The following is a 24,895-nucleotide window of genomic DNA, read 5'->3' as shown; positions in this document are numbered from 1 at the left end:
ATAAAAGAAAAAATCCTGTGCAAGACCCCATCTGAATTAGCATATTCAAGCCTTTCCAAAATCTGGCTCCAGTGAAGAACTTGTCCTTAAAAATCTATCAGACTGTAACTAAGCTTGTCACTTGGCATGTAAAATAAATAAGCCAATAATCAGATCCTTCAGAAATTTTCAATGAAACCTGTAAAACTGTCTCATAAAATACCCAGCATTTGAAGAGTTTTTATTCAGAAGGAGAGTACAGCACCTAAAGGTTTCACATTAGGAAGAGCACGGGGCATTAATAACTTTTCCCCCCTCTTTCCTACTCACCACTCGCTCAGTTACACGAGCACAATGTTTTGTGATGCCACACTGTGAATCTGAGCAGAAAACCCTTTCCTGGCTTTCAGCACAAATGAACCCAAGAGCCCAGCATGGCCCCACGAAGGACTGAGCGAGCACAAGCAAAGAGCAGGGACTGGCAGCCAGGGGAGGGAGGAAAAAGGACACGGATTGCTTTGAGCTCATATTGCTGCTGAGCACTTTCTATTATAAAACCATAACCTAATATGCTTTCAAGACTCCGGCTCTGAGCTGCTTCCCACCGTGCGTCTCCTTCCCTGCGCGGATCCTACAGGGATCTATCCCGTTCCCGAAATGCGCCAGCGCGTCGGACACCGCTCTCTTATTATATTTTCATGAGTCACTAAACAAGAGGAAGGAGAAGCCCAGCAGTGCCCCTAAACTCTTCCTTGAGAAGCAGCAGCACGGTCCATAAGGACGGCTCTCCCTGTGAGTGCAATGCCTGGCTCGGCAGAGCTGTCCTCCCTGGGGAGCTGGGCCGTGGGAAGCAGGAGCAAGGAACTGCCTTTTTAGGACTGTGGCTGAGCGGGGCTGGGAAGAGCTGGGGCAGGATCAGGGCTCTGGCAGCAGTTCCTTGGCCTTATAAGGACAAAGCCAGGTATTTTCCCAGCCAGCACATCCAGGTAAGGCCAGGCAGGACTTCCTGGGCTCTCCCACTGCCCAGGGAGACCCTTGTGCACTGTCACACCTGCTCAGTGCAGACCTACAGCCCCACTATCCCCAGCCTCCGAGCATTTCAAATAGGCCTTATTAGGAAACAGGGAAGCTTAATTAACTAATTGAAAGATCGTTCTGAGATCTGCAAAGACAGATGGTTTGTGGGTGAACCATTCTTGATATTAATGTGACATTTTAAGGCATTCTCAGCAACATTTTGGAGCGCAAGTCTCTAATGTCAGGCATCTTTTTAGCTCCCTACGTAAGAGGGAAGGTTTCCAGAGGTGAGGAGCAACTGGATTCTCCAAGGGCTTTAACAGAAGGAGGAGAACACCCAAAGCTTCAGACAATCAGCAATTTGTTTAAAAATCTTTAAGAACACGCACAATTAAGACTCCTTCCCAGCTGCCTAAAAATTAAGGCTGCTTCACAGAAAAGCCAAAAGGTTTTAGTTTCATTCCGTTTAAGTGAGATTTCTTGTTATTACCTGTTTTATTTGTCCAGGAGGCAAAACAAACTAAAGCACTTCAGGACAAATCCTCCCATATAGGATATATGTGTAAGCAGCCCTGACCATGAACTCTCCCATATTGTTGCTCTTTTTACTTTCCTGACTCTGATTTTTATAAGTAAAAAAGGAGGCTGTGACTGAAATAGAAAAAAAAGTACCACTTTCCCCCAGCAATATCCATTTTTAAATTTGATTTTTGAATCTTTATCAGAAAAATAGCCACAAAAATGGAGTATCCTTGATACTCCACTCTAGAAGTTTGGCCATTTTTCTTTGGGGAAATAAAAAAAGTAATCTCCCTTTAGATATGGTTAAAAAAACAACTTGCAGTATAAAGTTAAAATGAGACACTACCCACCCAAGATTAATCCAGCTTCTCAGTTGTGAATATGAAATGGTACATTGAAATTCAAAGAATTACCAAGACATTTTACCATCTTAAGTTTTTTGAGGTTAAACTTTGATAACTGCCTGCCTGGAAATGCTGAAAAGTGTGGGCTTAGTTCAAAGCAGCTACTTTAAACGTAAAGATATGAGAATGACTTGATAGTTTTGATCTGTACTACTTTTTAAATCCACAGACAAGTGTCTGCTCTGCATCCCAAACTACTGCACCATTTGTGCTTTCAGGTAACAATCACAGAAGGAAGACCAAAACTTGGATTCCTCTTGCCACATCCCACTTGCAACATATTGGCAAGAAAACATGGGGGAAGTGCTAATTCCCCCTGGGTAATCACGGGGCATCCATTTCTAGGATTCCTTGTGAGAGGCCCATCCACAGAAACGAGGCTATGGACAACAGGAAAAATTACATTAATCAAATACATTAAATCTGTGACAAACTAGCCTGAGTTCAGACGTGTAGGACTTTCTCCAGTTGTTGACTGGGCTGGGATTACATTTCCATAGCTCCAAAGGAGCACCAGGGCAAGGCTATTTTCATAAAAGGAATAAAAGTTTTGACACCAGGTTTCATATTGTAAGTTTCTCCTTTAAAATAACCTGCTTGCCAAAGCAGTTCAGCTGCCAGAAGGGGAGAGAGGCTGGGAAACTTTATTCCCTTTTAAAAGCAATGTGGGCTGTGCTGCTCAGGTACCCAAGGCATCGCTTCAGAACCAGGGAGCGCTGGCTCGTTAGGAGCAATTAAAAAAATTCTGAGGGGATTTAAAAAACAACAACTTCCCAAAACAAAACATGCATATGTACCACATGCATTTGTTTATGCAGCTGTAATGAGTGATGAAATCCATTTATGAGCTGAAGTCACAAGATTCTAAGCAGGTCTTTGTTTAATCTCAGTAAGTCATGACATTTCCCTACTACTTATAATAATGTGATTTGGATCAACATTTTCAAACTTATGCACCTGGTTTTTAACACTGCTCACCAACTGCACTTCTCTTCTGCTTCTCTGCAGACAGAACAGACAGGTTGTTTTGGAGGCACCACTTCGATCAAGCACCCTAAAAACAGATAGAGAAACCTGGGTTTAGTTGAACACATGCCTGCAGTTCTTGAATTCAGCACATCTTCTGCAGTTCTTACTCAGACTGAGACTCTGGGCAACCTACAAAGAGCGTAAATAAAAATCAATGAGACCATTAGTGGGATGAATACTTACAGCATCAGCCCTTCTATAACCACAAAGTCTGCCCAGATGGATGCCCTTAAAAGACTTTCAGAAGGTTTGCTCCAGACAATGACTCTCGTTCCAGCACGTTGCTGTGACTTGGGAGAATAAAATGAAGATAAATGCAGCTGTTTCTGCTTACATTAATGCAGCATTAGTGCCCTCAGTAACAAAGGTAGGACAGAGTATGCAGGAAAATAAAAGATCCAGCACAAACAACTATTAAGTTACATGTTTTGTGTATTTATAAACTGTGCTAGGCTTTAGATGTATTATTGTATAGCTTTAACATCAGTAAGCCTGCATATAAATCAAGACCATGGTTTTAGCTTTGATATTAAGGAGAAGAAAAAGGACAAATCCAAAGGTATTTGGCACTGCTGCTTTTGTCATTACGCTGCTATTAGCTTTGCAAACAGCTCTGATGTTTTGTGAGGATCAAATCAAAACTAAATGAATCCAGGTCTGCTGGTAATGCACTAGAAAATATAGAGTGATTCTGTATTAGTTCTTTCAAGAAGGGAAAGAAGGTTAGCCTCCTGGGCTGATCAAAAAGTCAGTGTAGCCAATGCACCAGGACAGGACATCCCAGACAGAGGAAAGTTCTCTGGGCCTATAAGGTGTGAGGGGAAGTGTTGCTCCAATACCCCTTCTCTGTTGTGTCTCTCCTTTGGCCCATTCACCTCCTGCTCTCCAAAGTCCCCAGCGAGCCAGGAGAACAGGGGCATTTTCCAGTGTGTCAGCAAACCAAGATGGCAGGAGGACATAAGAACAATGCAAGGACCTTTCACCTGGCATGTTTTATTCCAAGCAGCCCCTTTTTTACGTGCAAAAACATAAAGTACAAGACAATTTGTCCAGCAGCTTGGACCCAAATTTAGGAAGGCTCTAACAAGGCCAAAGCCAGATATGCATAACCAGCAAAGTCTCTGCATCACCCAACTGGCACCAACACAGTGTGTTCCTATTCCTTGCAATTTTTACAATTATTTTTGTTGATATAGGAAAAAAATATGCACTATTTCCTCAGAAATGTATATATGCTAGCTATATTCATGGGAAAATAAACTCAAATGCTACCTTCCTACCTAAATTCTAGGTCTATAAGGATTGTACTTTATATTTCCCCATTTCCAAAGTCCTCTTCAGTTATTTTCCTTTCGGTTTTGGGATTTACTGCATCAGAATGTCCAAAAGAAAACGGCTATAACTACTTAAGTCAGAGTAACAACTGAAAACACGTATCAGTAAAAACCATTCTTTAGTATGTCAGCCCACATGAACTAAACCCAGCTGAAAACTTCTGAGAAATTAAATTAAAATAAATAACTATGAGAGTTAAGTAAACAGTTCCCTTACTGGATTTGTTATAACTGACTAAAACCTTTCTTCCTCTTTCCACATTAAAGGAGAGGCTTAAAACCACATTTTGCATATTTTACTAGTTCAAACCTTTTCTAACCTGGTTCCCAGGTCAGACCAAGTCTAAAAAAACTTTAAAAAGTGAATCTAACATTGTTCTAAAATAACAGAATCCAGCTGAGTGTGAACAATAGGACTATCAATAAATTTCTACTCTTATTCCCAGACCCAGGATGGAATTCTAAACATTTTTTAGCCCTTAAGATCACAATTTATTGAACTGAACTTGCACACTAGCTTTAGCAATCAATGTTACCCATTTGATGCCTCTGAATGCTTTCACCAGAGAGAGGAACTGCACGTTTGGAGAAAGAAAAACATTTCTGTGATTGTTTTAAAAACCACAGTTGAAAGTTTCTTGAAAGGTCAGAAAGCAAGTTCTCCTGGTAGACACAGATTAGCAGGCAGAGGGTAGGCAAGGTGCTCAGGGTGTATGGGAAGGGTAATCCATCAGACTGATAGCACCACTATGTATATGGTACAATTATATCTTATCTCCCCAGCCCTGCAACCAAAATAAACCCCATGGAAGCCTTGGAGTCTGCTTCTGTTGTCTTTAAGTACACACCCCTTAGGGTGGCGACCCAGGACACACCACACGCCTTTTACCTCATGTAAGACAAAAGCAAAACAAATATAATCAGTATTTTTCCTTTTAGGACTCTCACTGAGCCTCTTTGATGTGTTTTCCCTAATCGTTTTCTCCTTTTAATCATCACACTCAGGGGTTTCTCTGAGCTTATTATGGTTTAGGTTTTATGTAACCTCTTCCAGGCGGGCGCCTTCCCAAGCTCCCAGCACAGCAACTGCTGTAACAGTACACAGCAACTCTACACCGAGGAATACCTTGGCCAAATGAAACCAAAAGGGAAATTTAGATGAGTACATTCTGCTTAGGTTGGAATTTTGGCTCAGATACAAGAGTTCACACTCCTGGTCTTGCAAAAAGAAGCTCTAACGGAGATACTGAAAATGAAAGTACCTCTTCTACTTCAAAGCTGAAAATCCGGCCGCTACTACAAAGTGTTTTTCTGCTCTGGGAAATTTTGCTTATCTACACCCGTTCATGAAGGGGAAATCCTTGGTCCTGCAAGTTACCTGTGGGTTTGCCATTCACTTGACTAGCACTGAGACTCTGCCAATATGATTTACTGGTATAAAACTAGTTTAATTTCCAATTCCCATGTGGCTGCTTGCCAATATTTCTTTGTCTTATGAGCAATTATTCACATTTACATTTTATCTTGATTCTCTTTAGCAACATTCCTATTTACACAGAGAATCCTTCCATGGATTACTACATTCTTTTCAGTTTTACCTAAGAAGTGCATTGGTGTCCTATAGTTCCAAAATTTTCCTGATCCCCTATTACCAAAAGGGCTCAATTTATAACAGGAACTATGTAAAACTCACATAAATGAAATACCTATAAAATATCCTGTAAACAGCTGCCCCCCATCTAAGCTGCCAGTAGATTCATGAGGTTCTGAAGTTAATTTCCATTTATCAGCTAAGAATTACTGATATCACTGATACTCATTTCTGTTGTTCCATGTCAGGACGCTGCCCATGGAGGAAGCAGGAGCTGGGACAAGAACTGGAAACATTTCCTTCACGTGGGAAGGTGCCCTGCTAAGAAACTGCTAATTGAACCTGACAGCAGGCGTATAAACAACATTAGAGGGAGTGCTCACACGTGTACTCCCAATAAAGGGGAGGACAAGGCGGTGAAAGTCAGAGCTATTACAAGACAAATACAAATTAAGGACATTGTTTTTAATCTCCAGGATACTAAAATATTTCTGAGAGCTCCCACTGTTTGGGAGAAGAGGGAGGGAAAGAAGGGGGCAGGGGAGCAGTGAGCTCTGCTAAGACTTTTTTAATTGTTTCTGTCACCTTTTGTGGGAAAATCATTCTAGAGAAAAGCAAGAGAGGATTTCGAAACTAACAGAAAAAGACTTGCTAAAAGGTACTTTGCTCTCTGTAAAACTTCCCATGGGGCCTGAAAAAGCACCCTGAGCATGCCCTTTATCACACAGCTTTGCATATTGAATGCTGTTTGTTTCAGAGGCAGTTGTATATTTTTACCTGGGGGGTTATTCCTGTAAATTGTCCCCTGATTACTGATCTGTAAGAAGCAAGTGAAGGAGTCAGAGCTACCACAAAGATATAAATACAATTATTGAAGTTCATGGGATTTTCAACATCCCCCCTCCTTTTCCCAAAACTTTAACCTTTGAGTGAACACTGCCATAGATATTTTTTGTTTGGCTGCCTGGTGGGCTACCTGAAAATCATCAGCACTCTGAGAAGAAAGCTGCTATGGTTTATTCAGAATTTCCTTAAACCGAAGTCCTGCTGTGCATTACCATTTCCCAGAAAGGTGCATTGTTCTATCAGCACCCCTATCAAATTCAAGAGCAGAGACGCGCTGTCGGGACGTGCAGCAGCTCAGATAGGCCGGGCTGTTGCAATCCTGTTGCAATCCTGTGCAGAAAACAGAACGTTAACACTGGCATGCTGCTCCCACGCCCTCCCCTCTCCAGGCTTCCCATTAACTCCGTGACACCCTGCAAGGCACAGGATTTATTTACACAACACCACTCTTGAGACGAGCCTTTGTTCGGCTGCAATGTTGACAAGGCTTAGGAAGCACTGCCCGCCAGAGTAAAGGTGTATTAAGCATCAACTGAGGATGAATGAAATGCTTTGAGACTCGCTTGATCGAGTTTCCAGCTGCAGCACAATCCCCTTTTAGCCAGGAGCTGCTGGGACAAACTGGGGAAGCTCCTGGCTTTCACAGAGAGCAGTGGCTGGCACTCACATGGAGGTTCCGCGAGGACTTTAATCCGGGATATGTGGTGACACCCTGAAAAGAAGCAAATTCCTCTCTGCCCAGCCATTCATGTTTTTGCTGGGCTGCAGTTGGGATGTGTTTCCCAACACCCTTCACCTCGCGGCTGTGTCAGCGCCAGGGAGGGGACAGCGTGGGAGCCGGAAGGAGGCAGGACTGGCTCTTGTGTCAGCAGGGCCGGCCGAGCACACGGCGCGCCCGACGTCATTCCAGGCGCTGCAGATTTACATCTGCTCAGGAGCGCTCCTCCGTTTTCCTTAAAAAGCATGTATGGAGAGCAGTTTACAGCGTAACGTAGGTGTAAAACCAGGCAATCTCAGGAGCAGATTTATGGGGTGGAAGCGTCCAAAGGGGCCATGAGCTTCACCTCCCCACTCCTGCAGGGGCAGCGGCTGTGGCACCCACCCTCTTCCCTGAGGGGAGTATAAGGCAGGAGAATTCCCGTGTTTCAGGTGGTCATCTTCTTGCCAAAGGTCTGGACTGAGAAACAGGGCTTAATCTTTAAGAAACGACCAGTGGGAAGCTGGAGAGGTGCTGGTGCTGTGCTTCAGCATCCCCCTTCTGGGAAGCTGCCATGTGATAACTCCTCCTGCATGAACACCTCCAAATCACTGTCAGAGCCCCTCAAAGCACAGGCTCTTAATGTAAAGAAAACAAAATAAACCCCTCAAAAAGCAAGCCCATAGCAACTGGAAGATATTTGGTCAAAAATGTCAAAGAGTGAGAGTTAAACTGGCATAAATCTAAGTGCCAGTATATGCTCCGCACAGTCCTGGGTCAGATTCAAAATGCATTACAAGACTCATGAACCAATAAAAGCGTCAACGATTGATATCCTAAAAAAAAATGGGGGCAGTAACAAATATTTTATACCAACAAGTTAATCCTAGATCTTCCAGATGAAAATCCATTGCTTCTCCATACCTATTCCTTAATGCATTTTTAAAAATAAAAATAGTTCATACCACTTGTCCAGCATTTATTCCCCCCAGATCTGCCTGCTTTACTAGGACTTCAGTCTCATGTCCATTTTACAAGCAGGGGAATCAAGCTACAAAGATACTAAAGGTGATTAAGGGCCATTCAGCAGGGAGGCAAAAGCAGGGAAGAGTGCAGTTTCCATTTGACTCTGTTCTCCTGTTTTTCCTCTTTGGGTATACAGAAAATAAGATTACTTCTCATTAAACTCACAAGGTTATATTAAAGAGGTGAACAATTTTTTTTGCCAAACTTTTAAAGTTTTCTTAGTTGTCTTGAAGGGAAATATATTCCCCACCAGTACTGCTTAAGGGTTAGGTAAATACTCTGCTGACCAATAACAGAAATGTGAAATATACCCCTGTTCTTATTAACATTTATGTAATAATCCAGGGCTGAAATTGGCTATCATTGAACTGACCTCAGATCTCTGACATAAATGCCTATATGAAGCACCTGGCAATGGGCTGGGAGCATCCACACCCAGAAGTGCTTTGTCTGGGCTTGCAGCTCTGCCAGCCACACACCTTTTCCTACACCGGCTGCAAGGAACGCAGGAACTGGAAAACATCAGCACAAAACGTGCTTATGTAGAGCAAGGCTACTGTTGTACCATTAACTCTTACAACACACGTGCTTCACCTCCCTCACATGACTTACCTGAGCCCACAGCCCTCTCCTCACTGAATAGAAACCTCTGGAAATCTGTGCATGTTGCAACTGGTACCTAGCTTTCTAAATACCACACAGCCACGTCTGGAATGGCTTTCTAGTTGTTCCCTATATAAAAAAAAAGGTAAAATTTAAACCAATCTGAATTTCAATTCACAGCCTTTAGGCCTTTGCTTTAGTGTTGTGCTTTTATTCTGAAAATTCTCCTTGATCTTATGAACTTGTTTTTAACATACTCAAGTGTTACTGCTTTTTTTATGTTTCTTATGTTCTCAACAGACTGTAAACAGTCCTGTGAGCTGAGCAACCCATCTGCCAAAGACACCACCAGCTGCTCATGGACCTGCTCTAGCACACATGGGAACATGCAGCCTGAGCCCATTGTAACAACACAAGATCTCAGGTAGCGATCCATGTGATCCAAATGATTCTGAGCTAAATTTTCCATCTCTTTTTCCTTCTGAAACAAGGGAACATATAGATGCTGTAGTGTTGGCAGCTGCATACAATTTTTACCACAGAAAAGAGGAAAGAACAGCAATTTTGAGGGGTTGAGTATCCTGGAGAACTCTCCTGTGAAGTCCTGAGGGTCTGCTGTGGGTGAGACTGGGACATTCCCAGCCCGTGAGGGGACAGGGCTGCCCGGACAGGGAGGAGCAGCTACGTCACTGTGTGACAGCTCAGCTAGGATCAGAGATCAGGTTGTTGTTTATTAATCAGGTGGGTCTGAGGAAGAGAAGCAGTTCAGTAGCACCTTCTCTAAAACAGAAGCCTTGAACTCTGCTTGTGCTTCCAGGCACCATCCTTCCCAGGCCATGCCCTTTCCTCCCTACATTGCCTTCCTTGGCTCTTTGGCAACCCTAACTGCTCCCACACCATGACTCCAACATAAATGACTGTCATCCACAGTGAATGTTTCCTGTTCATTTGAATTACGTGAGCAGGCACTCTGTAAACTTCCCCACAGGCTCCACCACACTAATCCCTGGGAAGGAGCAACCTGCAGAACCTACTTTCACTGTTGAATGCTTTCTCTGTTTGTTGCTCCTCCTGTCAGAGCCATTACTTGAATTCAGACAGGTGTCCTTACATCTGTCACCCACCAGCCACTGCTGACATTCAGGAACAGGAACTCGCTGTCCGTGGCCAGAGCAGGAAAGCTTGATTGCTCCCTGGAAATCCCTGAGCTCTGTGCTGCTTTTCACTGGGCAGTTTTGGTCTCACGCAGACTCGCTTCCTCCCCTTCTCCTGTTGCAAGTACTGCTTTATCCCAGGTAGCCAGGAGCCTACTGTGCCAACAGCTGCTAAGACAGAGCAAGGTGTCAACTTTGACAGGATGCCAGATTGTTTATTAATTAAAAATTTAAGTACTCTGAATCTGTCCGGAGACCCTAATCAAAACTGAGCTATTTTACCTAGGGCTCTGAATGGTTAAATCCAGTTATTCTGAGATTTTCACTCACAACTGGCAACCAGAAATAAACCCATTTTGTTGACACTGCTGTCTGTTTATTGAAATACCCAAAGACCACAAAGCTAACTTCAGTTCTCCACAGTGAAACCCCACCTCAGTAACATGGGAACAAATGCACGCTTCCAGCAGGATCTTTCCCCCTGAACACAATAAATATCTTTTCAAAGGCGTTCACCTGCTTCCCCGGCACTCAGCATCAATATGCTTCTATTTGTATGGTACATTTTTCCTGCTGCCAGCTCCCAATGCCAAGCAGAGCCGTCTGCTTCCCATATGCCACCCGTCCTCCAGTGCCTCCTCTCCTGCTTACCTTCTCTCTCTGGGCTCCCGCTGTGGATCAACTGCTACTCTGCCAGCCTTCTTGGTGTGTAGAGGATTTTTCCGACTGCAAGCTCCACACGATGGGAACTCTGCCCAATTCTCTATTTCCCGGAGCACCAGCTAAGCTGTGGTATAGAAATAATGAGCACAGAGACATTATTGGTGTGACATTTAGATTTGTAACATCCCAAACATCCTCCTACAGCAAGGTGTCCCTGCCCAGGGCAAGGGGGTTGGGAGATGATCTTTAAGTTCCCTTCCAACCCCAGCCATTCCAGAATTCTAAAAAGCACAGGAAGCAAGGCCCCAGGGTTCTTTTGGGTATACAGAAAATAAGACAAGGTAGTTAACTTCTACTTGCTCAGGGTTTTGTAAAAATACATACAAGTGTTAGAATAAAAAATTATAAAGTTCATTACTTATTTGAAAATGTATTTCTGAGCACTTGCAGTGAGCACTGAAATCCTCTATAAAGCCAGCTGGGAATAGGAAGCACAACAGTGAGAAATTTAATGTAACTATTGAGTGAAGAGGTCATCCCATCCACTTTAGAGACAATCCTATCACACCTTTCATTCAGATATTGCTGCACGTAAACATCCAGGGTTTGAATTGCTCAGGCAGCATTCTTAAGAAAATGAAAAACGTTTTTAGTGGTTCTTCCCTCACTTCTGCAGCCATTCTGTGTTTTTACAGCACTGCTGTCCTGCCCCAGAGGTAACCCAACAGGTCTTGCAAAGCCTCCTAACTTTGCCCCACCTCCATCATTCACAATCTTGTCTCTCTAACCTACTCATTTTCCCCCATTCCACAAACTATTAGTTTCAAAGAAATTCAGAGATTAATTAAAATGATTGGTGGGATGAGTAGGTGAGGGGGACAGGCTAAAGGGCTTGACAAGAAGAAAGATGAAAAGGACTAAGTGCGTATGGCTTGGTTATGCGATGACTAATGGAGGGTGGAGGAGATGGACACGATACTCATTTACAAGTGCCTGTGGTTCTGAGGAGCATTTTTCATGTGCAAAATGAAGAACTCGCTCAAGACCGGCTGGGTTTTTTCAGAGTTTTGGTTCCCGAGTCCTTCATGTCAAGTTGTGAGTCCCACTCTTCCCCCAGCCTATGCATTCCCACCTTTCCCTTGTGTCCCCAAATGTAGGGATTTATTTTTATTCCAGACTCAGTTCCTGGATCTCCACCTGGCCACAGGAGTCCTACTGGGAGCAAAGAGCAGGAGGAGAGGCCACGGAAGCCGGGGGTGGATGAGGTGGCAGCTCTGCCACACCTCTGCTGTGCTGCAGACTTGGACCCACTTGAACTGACGACGCAAACACACCCTGAGGAACCAGGAAGGAACTGGGACCAGCAGAATCTGGGAATTATTTTACTTCCACTTGGCCTGAGGAAACTCTGTTCCTCGTACCCTCTCACTCGCACCTTCTTTTACTATGCTTTGATGGAGTAAATAAGAGAAAAATACTTGTTCCTTCTAACTCTTGTCTCCCCCAGTTGGAGAAATCTGGTCTATAGTAACTCCTTAGGCAAGCAGAAAGCAGTGTGAGAAGATACAGTAATTCCCAGTTTTATTCACTTTAAGAGGTAAAGAAGGAGATCACGTTTTGAAAGCATGAAGTGTTTTTAAAAAAAAAGACAATCTATATAATAATTTTCTATACAATAAAAATGTTATGGAAACTTCTCTGAGAACAAGAAAAAGCAAAATAGTCTAACATATCGAAAGAAAATTGTATGTTTAAATATTTAATATACATGTAATGTATATATCTCTAATAGAAGAAAAACTATACGGAAAAAAGAATTTTTTTTCTGCAAGCACTGTTTCCAACATAAAAAAATCAGGAACTGCTATGTATCCTTTTTTCTTTCCTTTTTTTTTTCCCCAAATGATTTCGAAATAAGCCAAAAGCATTTGAGATACAGGAGTGAAACAAAAAAAACAAACCCATTTATTCCTGGACACCAAATATAATTTAGACGGATGTGGTGTGTATAAGAAATTTTAATTTGTCCCTGAAAAGCCATTTAATTATTCAGATTATCTGATTGCCTCACTCAGGCTTCTATTGATTGATTAGAGAAGTTTATAAATCAAAATCTGCATTACTGCTGCCTAACGCATCGGCCTCTCAGCAATACAGGGCAGGGATTGGCAATTCCTACCCACAAGTTTGTTTATTGAGCCATGTAAATGGCTATGGTTTGTACCTGGGTCAGGAAGTGTTCCTTCATCCTACTAAAGGAATATTTACTTAAGGACGTCAGGAAAGGGGGAATAAAAGTCCTGAATTAATAGGTGTTTAATAAATCAGGGCATAGCCACCAGAATTCCCAGCTCCTAGGCTAATGGCCACAAAGGATCATTATCCATCAGTCCCACTTCTGGATCTGCTCTACTCTGAAGGTCTCAGTTGCTGAACCTGGGACTGAAATCTCAGCCAAGCCCTCCCTAAGGTCCCATATTAGGCAGAAAATCCTCTGGGAGCAGCCAAGAGCTCTTGCCTTTGATTTCAGAGCTCTCCTGCTCTTCACAAGCAGCTTGACTCTATTGCAGCCTGGACCAAATAACCCCCAGTGAGCAGCAATTAACATAATGAGTGTCCCCCACAGCTACAGGGCCTCAGCTCCAACACGTCTCCAGCAAACTGGAATGTCTACTCCTGAAACTCCGCCTCTGCAAGAGGAAGGAAGTACAGAACTGAAATGGGTGGAGGGGAAAAAAAATTAAATTAATCCCTCCAGCCCAATCTAACCCTCACTGAAGTTAATCAAAACCTTGCATTGATATCAGTGGGCTCTAAAGGCAGTTTTTCAAATCTGTAATAAATAGAGTGGTTTAAACTACACTGAGCATGTTCCTCGTAGTCTGAACTTTGCTTTCTAGGACAAAAGAAACATGCAGAAGAAAACCCCGAAAGATAAAACAAAACAACTAAACTCTTAACCAATTAAATACATGAAGTTAATCAGAATAAATTTTATTAGTAGTATTTGTCTATACAGCAAATTAATTGCATGGCTTCCTATGTACCACAAACCACCTCCCGTTTTTAGCTTTATTTGGAAATATTTAAAATATTTTATTTCAAAATAAAAACCTCCACACAATAAACGACTTAGAATTCAAGTCTTGCATTTCTCCAGAATTTCTTCCTTGCCCTTTATAAACACAAAAACTGCGGGGTGACACAGAGAAGATCATTTATGGGCTATCTCCGGGAATTGTAACACATCAAGGACCGCCACATCAGGTCCGACGAGATACCCATCTCTGACAAGAGCCAGGAGTGGATCCCTAGGGAGGCACACGAAACCAGGGATGCCCCCCCAGGCACAAGTCATTTGCAGCTCTGGGATTTCCAGAGCCAGTGTAAATGTTCTGGGATTCACAGACCTTAGGTGATTTCTCTTCTGTGAATTCATCCAGTCACGTTAAAATCCTTCAGCCCACCCTTGCCTGAGAGTTCCACCGCTGAACCACAGTTCTGTGAAGACATTTCTCTGGTTTATCCTGAACCTGCTAGTTTCACTTGGTGCCCCTTGGCTCTGGTGCCAGAAGAGTCAGTCACTGGTCTCTATTTATCTTGCATGTAAAGATTAAAAAGATTGAGCAACTGCTTTGAGCACTCACTGCACTAATGAATTTCAGAGATCTTATGCATGTGCAGTAACTTAGTGCTGTTTGGCTGAACTGTTTCTGCAGCTGAAGTCTGAGTTACCTGCAACCCAGAGAGATGCTGCGAGGACACCAGCAGCACACAGCAAGCCCCCACATCCATTCCAAACTTTGTATTTTGTGCCACAGAGCGTTAACACAAACACTGCATGTATAATTTCCATCATTCCAGTTAACACCAGTGCCCACCGTGTGGCCAAACAGGGCCAGGTTGGAACACCAGGAAAAACGCAGAAGAAAAAAACTCCAACAACTTCAAAGAGGGGAGCTGGACCTTCACTTTTCTTTCACAGCTGCTGATGTTCTGCTGGCCTCATTGCTCCTTCCTATACAGTAACTGGTAATTATGTCATTATATCCAGAAAAAAACAGCACTGGAGAATTTGAAAGTGTTTTTTCAAAACTGGACCTAAGTTTGTCAGCTTCACATATTGTGAGAAGGGATTGAACCTGACAGACCAAGTTCTGCAGTGACAAAAAGCTGAACAGCAGGTAACAGCTTCATGTTGGAAGCATACGGAGCACTTGTTGCACTGCCGGCAATCAAACACAGAAGTACAGCCCTGCAGTCCCTGTGCCACGCCGTATTGTCACCGTCTGTCCTCAAATACCTGCTGCACTTTATTCCAGAGGTAGCTGCCACTCAGCATTCTCAAATCCCCACCACCCCGAGAGAAGGGTGTGTGCGGGGCAAGGTAAGAAAAACGAATCCCTTTTATCAGCGCTCTGCCCTGGAACGCCGCTCGCACCGAGCAGCTCCAGCGGACCAGACAGCTCCCATCTGTTGCTCCGAGGGGAACATGCCAGCACAGACTTTTCTCCTCCACCCCGATCCTTCGGCTCTAGCCCTTATTTTCCCTCCAGACTAACCTGGAGGTATTCCACAGCAATACTAGGGCACTGTCTAAAATTAGGCCGTCGCTGTCCCCTCCCCGTGAAGGACAAGTTCAGAGAACCCCATCCGCAACCCGGCTTTCTCCTGTCGGGTTTTACTTCCCCTCTGTATTCTCCTGGTTATTATTCCTGAGGCCGGGAATTGACGTCCCGGGTCTCTGTGAAGGCAAAGCCGTGCCGGGGGGCGGAGGTGCGGGGGCGTACGCGAACGCCCGCGGCCGAAACCCGCGGCTCCCGCAGGGCTGGGCGGGCGAGCGGGGACGGCACAGGCCCCACGGGGGCTCAGCCCGGGGCGGGGAGCGCGGGGCGCCCGCGGCGGTGCCACCCCCGGCGCTGCCTGGAAGCCGCGGGGGCGGCGGGACGGGGAAACCACGTGGGGCTCCCCGGGAGCGCCACCTGAAGGGCCGAACCACCGCCGGGGGAGGGAGGAGCGGCGAAGCAGGGGGGAAACACCGCAGCCCGAAAGCCGGCGGACGCACCGGCCGCCAAGCAAACGAACAAACACAGAAACGAAGGCACAAACACACCGGGAGCGGCGGCGGACGGCGGGCCGGGGCCGGGGCCGAGCGCGGGGCCGCCGCCGTTGGTTCGGCGCCCGCTGAGGAGGCGCCCGGGCGGCCCCGCCAGCCAACCCCGCGCGCGCGGGACGCGGTAACCAGATATTTCAAAAACAAAGACGTCAGCCCACACTGCCCCGCGCGTGCCCCCCCGGCATTACGTCATCCCACAAGGCCCCGCGCGCTCAAGAAGCTTCTGAGGGGGGGTGGCCATGGCGACCCGGGCCGGGTCCGCGCGCCGGGCCCTGGCCCCGCCCCCCCGGGGACGGGGCGGTGGCAGCCAATGGGGAGCGCGCGGGGTGACATCATGCGCTATTTTTAGCGGGCTCGCGGCCGCTGATAAGTGAAGGGCTGCACGGCGGGAGCGGGCGCAGAGCGCGGGGCGGGCGGGAGCGAACGAGCGCGACTGAGTGCGGGCGCTGGGACGGTGGAGCGGGAATAGCGCGGAGCCGGGCAGGGAAAGTACTTGTGACGGCGGAGCGGCGTCCCGGCACCACCGGCAGAAGGAGGAGGAGGGCGGCGAGGCGCCCCGCCAGGCCGGGCGGGCTCTCAGCGCGGCGGCGGCGGCAGCAGCAGCAGCGATCCAGTAAGGCTCCGCGTTTCTCCTTCCTCGGTTCCGCGTTCCCCTTCCCCGGGAGGGTCGGGGTGCCCGCGGGGAGCTGAGCGGCGGCCGGGCAGCTTCCCCTTCCCGGACTGTGTTCTATGAGTGCAAAGATGGAGCCTACTTTCTACGAGGATGCGCTGAGCGCCGGCTTCGCGCCGCCGGAGAGCGGCGGGTACGGATACAATAACGCCAAGGTGCTGAAGCAAAACATGACGCTGAACCTGTCCGACCCCTCCAGCAACCTGAAGCCGCACCTGAGGAACAAGAACGCCGACATCCTCACCTCGCCCGACGTGGGGCTCCTCAAACTGGCCTCGCCCGAGCTGGAGCGGCTCATCATCCAGTCCAGCAACGGGCTGATCACCACCACGCCGACCCCGACGCAGTTCCTGTGCCCCAAGAATGTCACCGACGAACAGGAGGGGTTCGCGGAGGGCTTCGTGAGAGCTTTGGCCGAGCTGCACAACCAGAACACGCTGCCCAGCGTCACCTCGGCCGCCCAGCCTGTCACCAGCGGGATGGCACCTGTGTCCTCCATGGCCGGCAGCACCAGCTTCAACACCAGTTTGCACAGCGAGCCCCCGGTGTACGCCAACCTCAGCAACTTCAACCCCAACGCGCTCAGCTCCGCGCCCAACTACAACACCAACAGCATGGGATACGCGCCCCAGCATCACATAAACCCCCAGATGCCCGTGCAGCATCCCCGGCTCCAGGCTCTGAAAGAGGAGCCGCAGACTGTACCTGAAATGCCGGGGGAAACTCCTCCCCTGTCCCCCATTGACATGGAGTCACAGGAGAGAATCAAAGCCGAGAGAAAGCGCATGAGGAACAGAATCGCGGCGTCCAAATGCCGGAAAAGGAAGTTGGAAAGGATTGCTCGGTTGGAAGAAAAAGTGAAAACTTTGAAAGCCCAGAACTCAGAGCTGGCATCAACTGCCAACATGCTCAGAGAACAGGTTGCACAGCTTAAGCAGAAGGTCATGAACCACGTCAACAGCGGGTGCCAGCTCATGCTCACACAGCAGTTGCAGACGTTTTGAAGAGACTCTTCAGCGAGAACTGTGTTGTGGTACAGCTAAACGGGAAAAATCCAAAGTGGCAGAGGCATAAAGCTAATGGCAAAAGCTGAGAGGCTGAGTCCTGCCTGTGCTCCGCAAAGCGCATGTGTGGAAAGACTGGCAAAGCCTTCAGCTGGAGCCGGGAGTGCAGCGGCCAGCGCTGCTCCGGGAAGTGCTGTTCCTGCTCGGATGAGATGTCAGATCTTCGTTTAACATTGACCAAGACCTGCATGGACCTAACATTCGATGATCATTCAGTATTAAAGGTTAAACTGCAACAGAAACTGTAGATTGCTTTATGTAGTATTCCTTAAGAAAAAAAAAAAAAGTGGGAGGGAGGTTTGTGGGAGGCTGATAAACAAAAAAAGAACTGTTCTGCCTGCCTTCAAGTAAATCGTGTATGTACATATCTTTTTTATTTTATTTTATGAAAGTTGATTAATGTCAATAAACTACTTCATGACTTTGTAAGTTATTTTTATGTTGTTTATTTGGGCACTGCCCAGTATTGTTTGTAAATAAGAGGCTTTTTTTTAGCACTCTGAGTTTACCATTTGTAATAAAGTATAATTTTTTAATGTTTCTGTTTCTGGAAAAAATTCTAGAAGGTTCTATTATATTTAAGAAAAATAAAATAATTAAAATGTATTTTCCCCTCACACTTTTTTTTTTTTTTGGCTAGTACCTGAGTTGGGAAAATGCCCTTTGAGCTGCACCCTGAAGGGTAGGGATTATGCTGAACTTACTCTATAACTCCAGATATGTCCTGGAAAAGGTGTGAGGAGGGGAGGGAGAAGCCAGGTCATGGCCACTAAACTCATACAACTTTTGGGGTTGTCCTGAAGTTGTATTTCCCAGCTGCAGCCTGCCTGCCTTGCCTGCTGCATTCTTGGGGCCCAGTTTAGACATCTGACTTCAGGCAGGGTTGTGGAGGGGTGGAAAGGCAGGGAATGAAATTGTTCCATAACTGGAGCAACTGGCTACTTGATCTGACATGCTTTTTATTAAATTAATGCCCTCAAGAAGATAAGGCAGGTGGTTGTATTAAAAAAAAATAGGCTGTAGGCTTCAAAAATAAAAATATTCACCTTTATCCCTATGTTTTCTCAGGTAGGAGGTGATTCTTGTCTGTTAATATTTATGATAATGCTGCTGTCAACAGTAAAATAATTTTATAACCCTTTCCCTGTCTCTAAATCCTTTCCCTTTTGGGTGTTACTCTGGGTTCTAACCTTCTTGGCAATAGAAAAGCTGGGAAAACTGAACCTAGTGGGAAATGAAAATAGCAGCTTGTTGAAAAACAGCAACTCCTGTTGCTTGTTTCCAGCAATTTGCTGAAAATAGCAACTTCTCAGGCAAGTCCCAGGTATTTTTTACAAAATAATCCTGATTTTTAGTACAATGATAATATACAGGTGTATCTTAGAAACATGCTACTTTACTTGAGTGGGGGTGGGAAACAGCTTTATTACCAGGATTTTAAACACTGTACCCAATCGATTTTGTTTAATAAACCTATTTGAAGGAGACCAGATATTTTCCTGTTTGCTGTTTGGAGCCGAACAGCTAAGGGAAAATAGATATCAGAAGACTGCCAGAAAATATACTAGAAAATTATTATTCTCAACCAGGCAGTTTTAAAGTCTTTTTTTCCTTAAATTAGAATAACCCTAATTTTAATTGAAGTGATAGTGTTGGTTAAGGTCACTTCACAAAATGACTAGATAGTTTTTTATATGTATATATATTTATACATACACATCTTTACTGTTACCAAAATTATACTCTGAAACTTGCAACTACTATGGGTCAGTTCCTTACCGGAAGCAGGGAAGTATCTTCCTCTAACTTTCCCCCCCTCACCCCATTATACACATTTTATCACACAAGGGGTTATTTTAATGTTTAAAATATGCTAATTTGGTAGTGTCCTTCCACATCCCAAGCGTGGGTCAAGGTAGGCACCGTTTGGAGGGTGTTTGCTGCTGTCAGAGGAATACAACTGTAACAACACCAACCAAACAAAGGGTTACTAGGAGGATTCCCAAGTTTGCCAAGAGTACATTTTGCTGATGTCAGCAACCCGGAAGGTAAGTTGATTTTGACCATATGTAGGAATAGACAGCAGAGGGATAATACACAGCTCTGCTGGGTGTGGTTTTACAGGGATTTAGCAAGTGCCAACTAGCAAAATAAGCAGGGCAAGGAGATTAATTACCTGCAAAGGTGCATGTTTAACTCTCAGCAGCGCTGGGATATGGAAGAAATGTTACTAGCAAGCATTCTGCTTAATCACCTAATTACGTAAAAAATAAATACATTATATAAAATACTATGTTAATTAAACACAGCTGAGTGACAGTCTGCTCCACCCTAGCCTCATGTGCACACACAGACATTCAGCAGTGCAGTTGTGTGTTTTCTCTCAGGGTGACATTCTGTGGCATGGGTGAAAGAGTTCCTCAGCAATGGCACTGCTGGGTCAGTGGGCACCATGTGATGGGTTGTTCCTGTCACATCAATATTTCATTGATGTCCAGTCATAGAATCTACCAAGCAAGGTGGGGTTTAGCACCAGTTAGGCAGCTTCACAAGGAGATGAAGAGCACTTCAAGATGAACCTTTTCATTGGTCCCTCATCACATTTGAGGATTAGGCCTAAAAGAGGGCAAAGTAAGTTTATAGTCTTTCCACCTCCATCTGTTTTGTAAACAATGTGGTGGGCCAGGAGCCTGTTGCTATCTGGTCCACCTCGGCCTAGATTAAAATTAAGCACTCTCAGTATATTTCTTAGTAGATCACTGTGTGATCAATACACACAAGGGTAATGAAAGACGTGCATGCGCTTGTATGTGGTGAAATGCAAAGTTTTAACACTTACTTAACTGCCAAGACTAAAATTGCCAAATGCACTATGGGCCTTACTTCTACAAGGAATAGTCAGTTCTCTCTGAGATTCAGAGAGAAACTCTTTTTGTTGCCCCAGCTGTACTCACAAGGGAATATTTTGCAAATAACAGCATTGTGAACATGTATTTTGTTTGGCTGTGAGTGTTGTCAACGGATTCAGGAAGTGAAGTCAGAAAAAGGCAGGGTTTCAAACAGGGCAGGCTACACAGAAATGCCTGGGCAAAGAGTCTCTAATCAGAAAAACATGTTTGGGACACAGGAATATTAATTACAATTTGGGTCTCTATTGAAACCAATAGAAGCCTCACACTTCCATCTCCATGAACAGAAGTGAGCTACAAAGAGGGGTTTGACCATCATTGTTCACTGAATAATTTTAAATCCAAAGTACTTTTCATTTTGGGAAGAACAGTAACAATTTAATTTATTCTCCAATGGCACAGAGTTAGAGTCACCAGCCACTTTCAGCCTCAGAACGCAGTGGAAGTTTGTACAGACCCCCATGTATCTGAAGGTCTAAAAAATACCAACCTCAAAACAGAGGACTTTAAATACCAGCCTAAGGCAGCACATACCCATTTAACAATGAAGTCTAATGACCAGAGATTCCTTAGCTATCTCTATTTTATAGGAAGCTGTCAGGAAATCCAGAAAATATCCCCCCAGTCTATGTGAAAAATGGCTGACAGTTCTGTCCCATGCAGAAGTCTAAGAAATCCATTACAATAATTACTTTCTGAAAAGCAGCTCAGGCTGGAACAAGCTCAGGCACCGCTGGAGAGCACCATGGCGTGGGCTGTGCCATGTCCAGGAGAAGCACAAGGCAGAACTGAAAAAAATCCACTTATCTTTAAAATCAAGCCTAGCACTTTCTCTGTTCTCCACCTCTTCTTCCCTCCCCTTATTCCCAAGACTCCTGTATAACAACATGGAGTTACCCACATCAAGAACTAAAACCAGTTCAGGCAAAGTTGGCTGTGTAGAAAATAAAAGTTGCAAACATCATGCGTGAACACCGACTATTGCTAACAGGCAGATGGACTCAAGGAAATATTTGAAATTACTATATACACAAACCCATTATGAAACAGAATATACCTTAGGAACATCTGGCATTAGCTGAGGGACCGGGGAAGGAAGGTGGTATTAGCCTTACAAGTAGAGAAAAGGAAACTTCAAAATGCAGATGGTTTGCTTTTTAGGAAGGTAGTTCTTCCAGAGAAGTGCTTGTTCCTTGGAATCACATGCACTGTCAACACCAGAGTCTGCACCCAAGGGCTGGTGGCCATCCTAATTCTACACAGATCTATTACTGTTGACATGAACAGGATAATGTATCCTCTGAACAGAGAATGTGCTCCTTACAAAGGAAACTTGTAGAAAGTCATCATATAATTTACCGTGAAAGCCTCTGACTACTGAAACACTTTTAGAGTGGTTTTGCACAGCAGGGCCCTCTTTTCCAATTCTGCACATTATTCTTTGCAGTACTTTTTTGTTAAGAAACAATGGAACTACAAAAATCAAATTAGATTTTCATCATGGTCCCTTCTGTCCTTAAATATCTGAAACACTAGAAGCACAGTTACAATGGGAAAGAATGGCTTTTTAAAAAGTTAATTAAATATTGAAAACACTGCTAATTTTCTTAGTTATAGAGTAACAACAGACATCAGTGGAAAACCAAACAAAAACCTAATTCAGAAAAATGAGCAAGTAATCTGTTTTTGAAATCTCATACAGAACTTGATAGGTCATGACTGACCTGATTAATCCAAATCTTTATAAAATGCCTAGAAACTGTAAACAAAAGCAGAGGAAAATTTATTATTTATTTTCCTCAGTCTCACAATTATTTTCTGATTTTGAGTCTTGTCTTCTCCAAGCAATCTTTAAGTTGAATCCTTAAACAGAAGGACGAGCAACTTACTGAAAATTCCTCTGAACTGTGAATTTCATTCCTTATTCTCTTTTTAATTAAAACCAATTCCTGTGAGACCTGGCAGCATAATAACACCAAAGATGTGGGAAACAGGATAGAATTCCAGCAGATGGAGCTCAAAAGCGAACAGCCCTGGAACCAGCTGCACAGATGCCTGGAACAGGAGCCTCTTCTTAGATGGTGTAGTAGCCAAAAAAGACTTCAGATGAAACCTGTTACCATACAAGTGTACTAAAACCAGAAAAATTTAAACAACTTTCCTGAACTCTTAAAATAATCACTGCAATGAGGAGGGAGATCCTGCATGACTTTAGTCATAGAATAAGCACAGTTATTTCAGAGGACACTAAAGAGTTCAAACTGAGTGCCCATGGCTGTTTTTCTGAATTCTCCTCCCCAGTGATGATTTAGCTGGCATGGCTTTTGGATGGCTGCTGTTACTGCACCTTTCTGTCTCAGATAAATCATGAAAACACACACGACACAGGGATCATCCAATACAGGTTGCTATCCAAACTCATAAAGCCTCTCTCTCACACAGCACTGTATTAAAAACAGAAAACTGAAGAAGTTTTGAATCTCCACTGAATGGATCACTGGTAGGTTTAAAAGCATGGCCAAGCACTACCAAAACTGGGGCCTACCTATTTCAAGTGATGTGATTCTCAAAGTTGCTGACCTTCTGTGACTGCAAATCAAAGCAACTATGAAAAGTTCATTTTCATTTGTGTCCAAAAGTAGTTTTAGAACTTTTAACAGCAGCAAAAATTGTGACCTTCTGCACACACCTTGCAAGCTCTGGTGGTTGTTTTATTTTCACCTTGAGAAATCAGACACAAAAATCCGTAACACTTTGGAGATATAGCTCAGGATTTATTCAGTTTAACTTCTGACACCTAACAAAGCTGGGGTAAGAGGCACCACAGGTTCTCCTTATGGTTGTCAGAAAAGCACAGGCCCCTTCAGAGCATGATCTGGATAAACCAAATTGCTGGTTGAAGTGATCTGGGTGAACTAAATTGCCTGTGCCTCAGCAGTCAGGTTTTTTTGACTTAGGAGCCTCCAGTCAGATAGGATGAAACCAAGGAGCAACAATTACCTGATTAGAATCAGGAGACATTCACTACACAGAACATTTCTGAAAACATCCACCACGTGTTAGTGATGAACAAATTTCCATATGCAAAGCTTCACTCTGCTGCAGCCCATACATAATGTACACCTTTTTTTCCCTATCCAAATATTATCCCCAAATATTAACTGTGCAAAACTCGTTGCAAGAAGTAATTAAAAACAAGACTTAGAATGAACCCTCCAGTGGTGTCTCAGGGCCCCAGTCAAGATATGATCTTTATCATGTTAATAATCACCAAGTGTCTGACCCAAATACCTGAAGGGGAAAAAAAGAACCTGAATTCTCCAGGCAAAATCCATCTCCTATTTTCTTGTTTGGCTCTGCTCTCAATCATACAGATTGTCTGTTCTCCCTGCTTCCTGACTGAACAAGATAAAGTATTTATAAGTACATATATTTTAACTAGTTAAGAAAGTGCTTTAATATGCAAAATTACATAAAAACTATGTAAAAATATACAGTAAATACAGCTGACTTCAAAACTGACAGTACAGGAGTTTGCAGTTAGTCTCCAAAAAGGTTTGTGACCAAAGCCAACCCCTGGAAAGTTAACATCAAATTTCTTTCCCTAAATGATGAATTGTAAGCAGAATTTAGTGGCAGGTTCCTTCTCCTTGAAGCAGAGATTTCTAACCAGTATCTTTCTGGTACAGCACAATTTCCAGTTTTCAGGAGCACGACCTATGGAAAAGCAGGCAGCTTTTCTCTAGGCAGATGTATCTGTACTTTTAATACATCAGCATTGTTAAAGACTTCTGGATTTTATTTCCCACTTCTGCACTCCAAAAACCACCTCAGCTTAGTATATTTAGGGAAGTGCTGTTCACTACACTTCACAACTACTGACAGTTTAGGCTCTGTGTAATTTTTGAGAAGTAACAATAAAGTTGACCAATATGGCTGTTTCTCAAAATACTGACATTTACCAAAAAAGTAGCACAAGTCCTGAAGACGCTGAATATCCCAGTTTTGGAAATCAGGCCACTGATAAATATTTGACAGAAAACATGATTTGAAATCACAGTATTTTTTTATGTTGGGAAATAGGGAGAAGGAAGGAAGGAATTTGGAAGGAAGGGAGAGAGGGAGGGAAGGAGGGATGTGGAAGGGAGGGAGGGAGGGAGGGAGGGAGGGAGGGAGGGAGGAAGGAAGGAAGGAAGGAAGGAAGGAAGGAAGGAAGGAAGGAAGGAAGGAAGGAAGGAAGGAAGGAAGGAAGGAAGGAAGGAAGGAAGGAA

At 44.3% G+C, this 24,895-nt stretch overlaps 2 protein-coding genes across 5 annotated transcripts in view; one reads left to right on the top strand and one right to left on the bottom strand.

Moving 5' to 3' along the window:
- Window positions 1–24,895, bottom strand: part of FGGY (FGGY carbohydrate kinase domain containing) — a 282,932-nt gene that overhangs the window by 242,736 nt on the left and 15,301 nt on the right. For 3 of the 4 annotated variants that reach the window (XM_042030819.1, XM_042030821.1, XM_042030825.1), the window contains exons 2-3: window positions 10,854–10,989; window positions 2,880–2,976 (exon numbers count right to left, since the gene is read on the bottom strand). The gene's annotated coding sequence lies outside the window, so the exon portion shown is untranslated. Of the gene's footprint in view, window positions 1–2,879; window positions 2,977–10,172; window positions 10,266–10,853; window positions 10,990–24,895 lie in introns of those variants that run through there. The other variant, XM_042030827.1, reaches the window with a different exon arrangement.
- JUN (Jun proto-oncogene, AP-1 transcription factor subunit) lies at window positions 16,334–18,255 on the top strand. The gene has a single exon (XM_042030833.1). It carries the CDS (start codon window positions 16,711–16,713, stop codon window positions 17,653–17,655), a length of 945 nt encoding a protein of 314 aa, XP_041886767.1. The 5' UTR covers window positions 16,334–16,710; the 3' UTR covers window positions 17,656–18,255.

This window comes from Corvus kubaryi, unplaced genomic scaffold, assembly GCF_017639235.1.
Source record: "Corvus kubaryi isolate FWS band 111438036 unplaced genomic scaffold, C.kubaryi_AGA036_p1.0 37334, whole genome shotgun sequence".
Classification (NCBI taxonomy): Eukaryota; Metazoa; Chordata; class Aves; order Passeriformes; family Corvidae; genus Corvus; species Corvus kubaryi.
Note: the sequence above shows the minus strand (reverse complement) of the source record. Positions and strands in the feature narration are given on the sequence as shown.

What these genes read in the sequence shown, in the direction of transcription:
- JUN (XM_042030833.1), top strand. Translation starts at nt 16,711, where the DNA reads ATGAGTGCAAAGATGGAGCCTACTTTCTACGAGGATGCGCTGAGCGCC.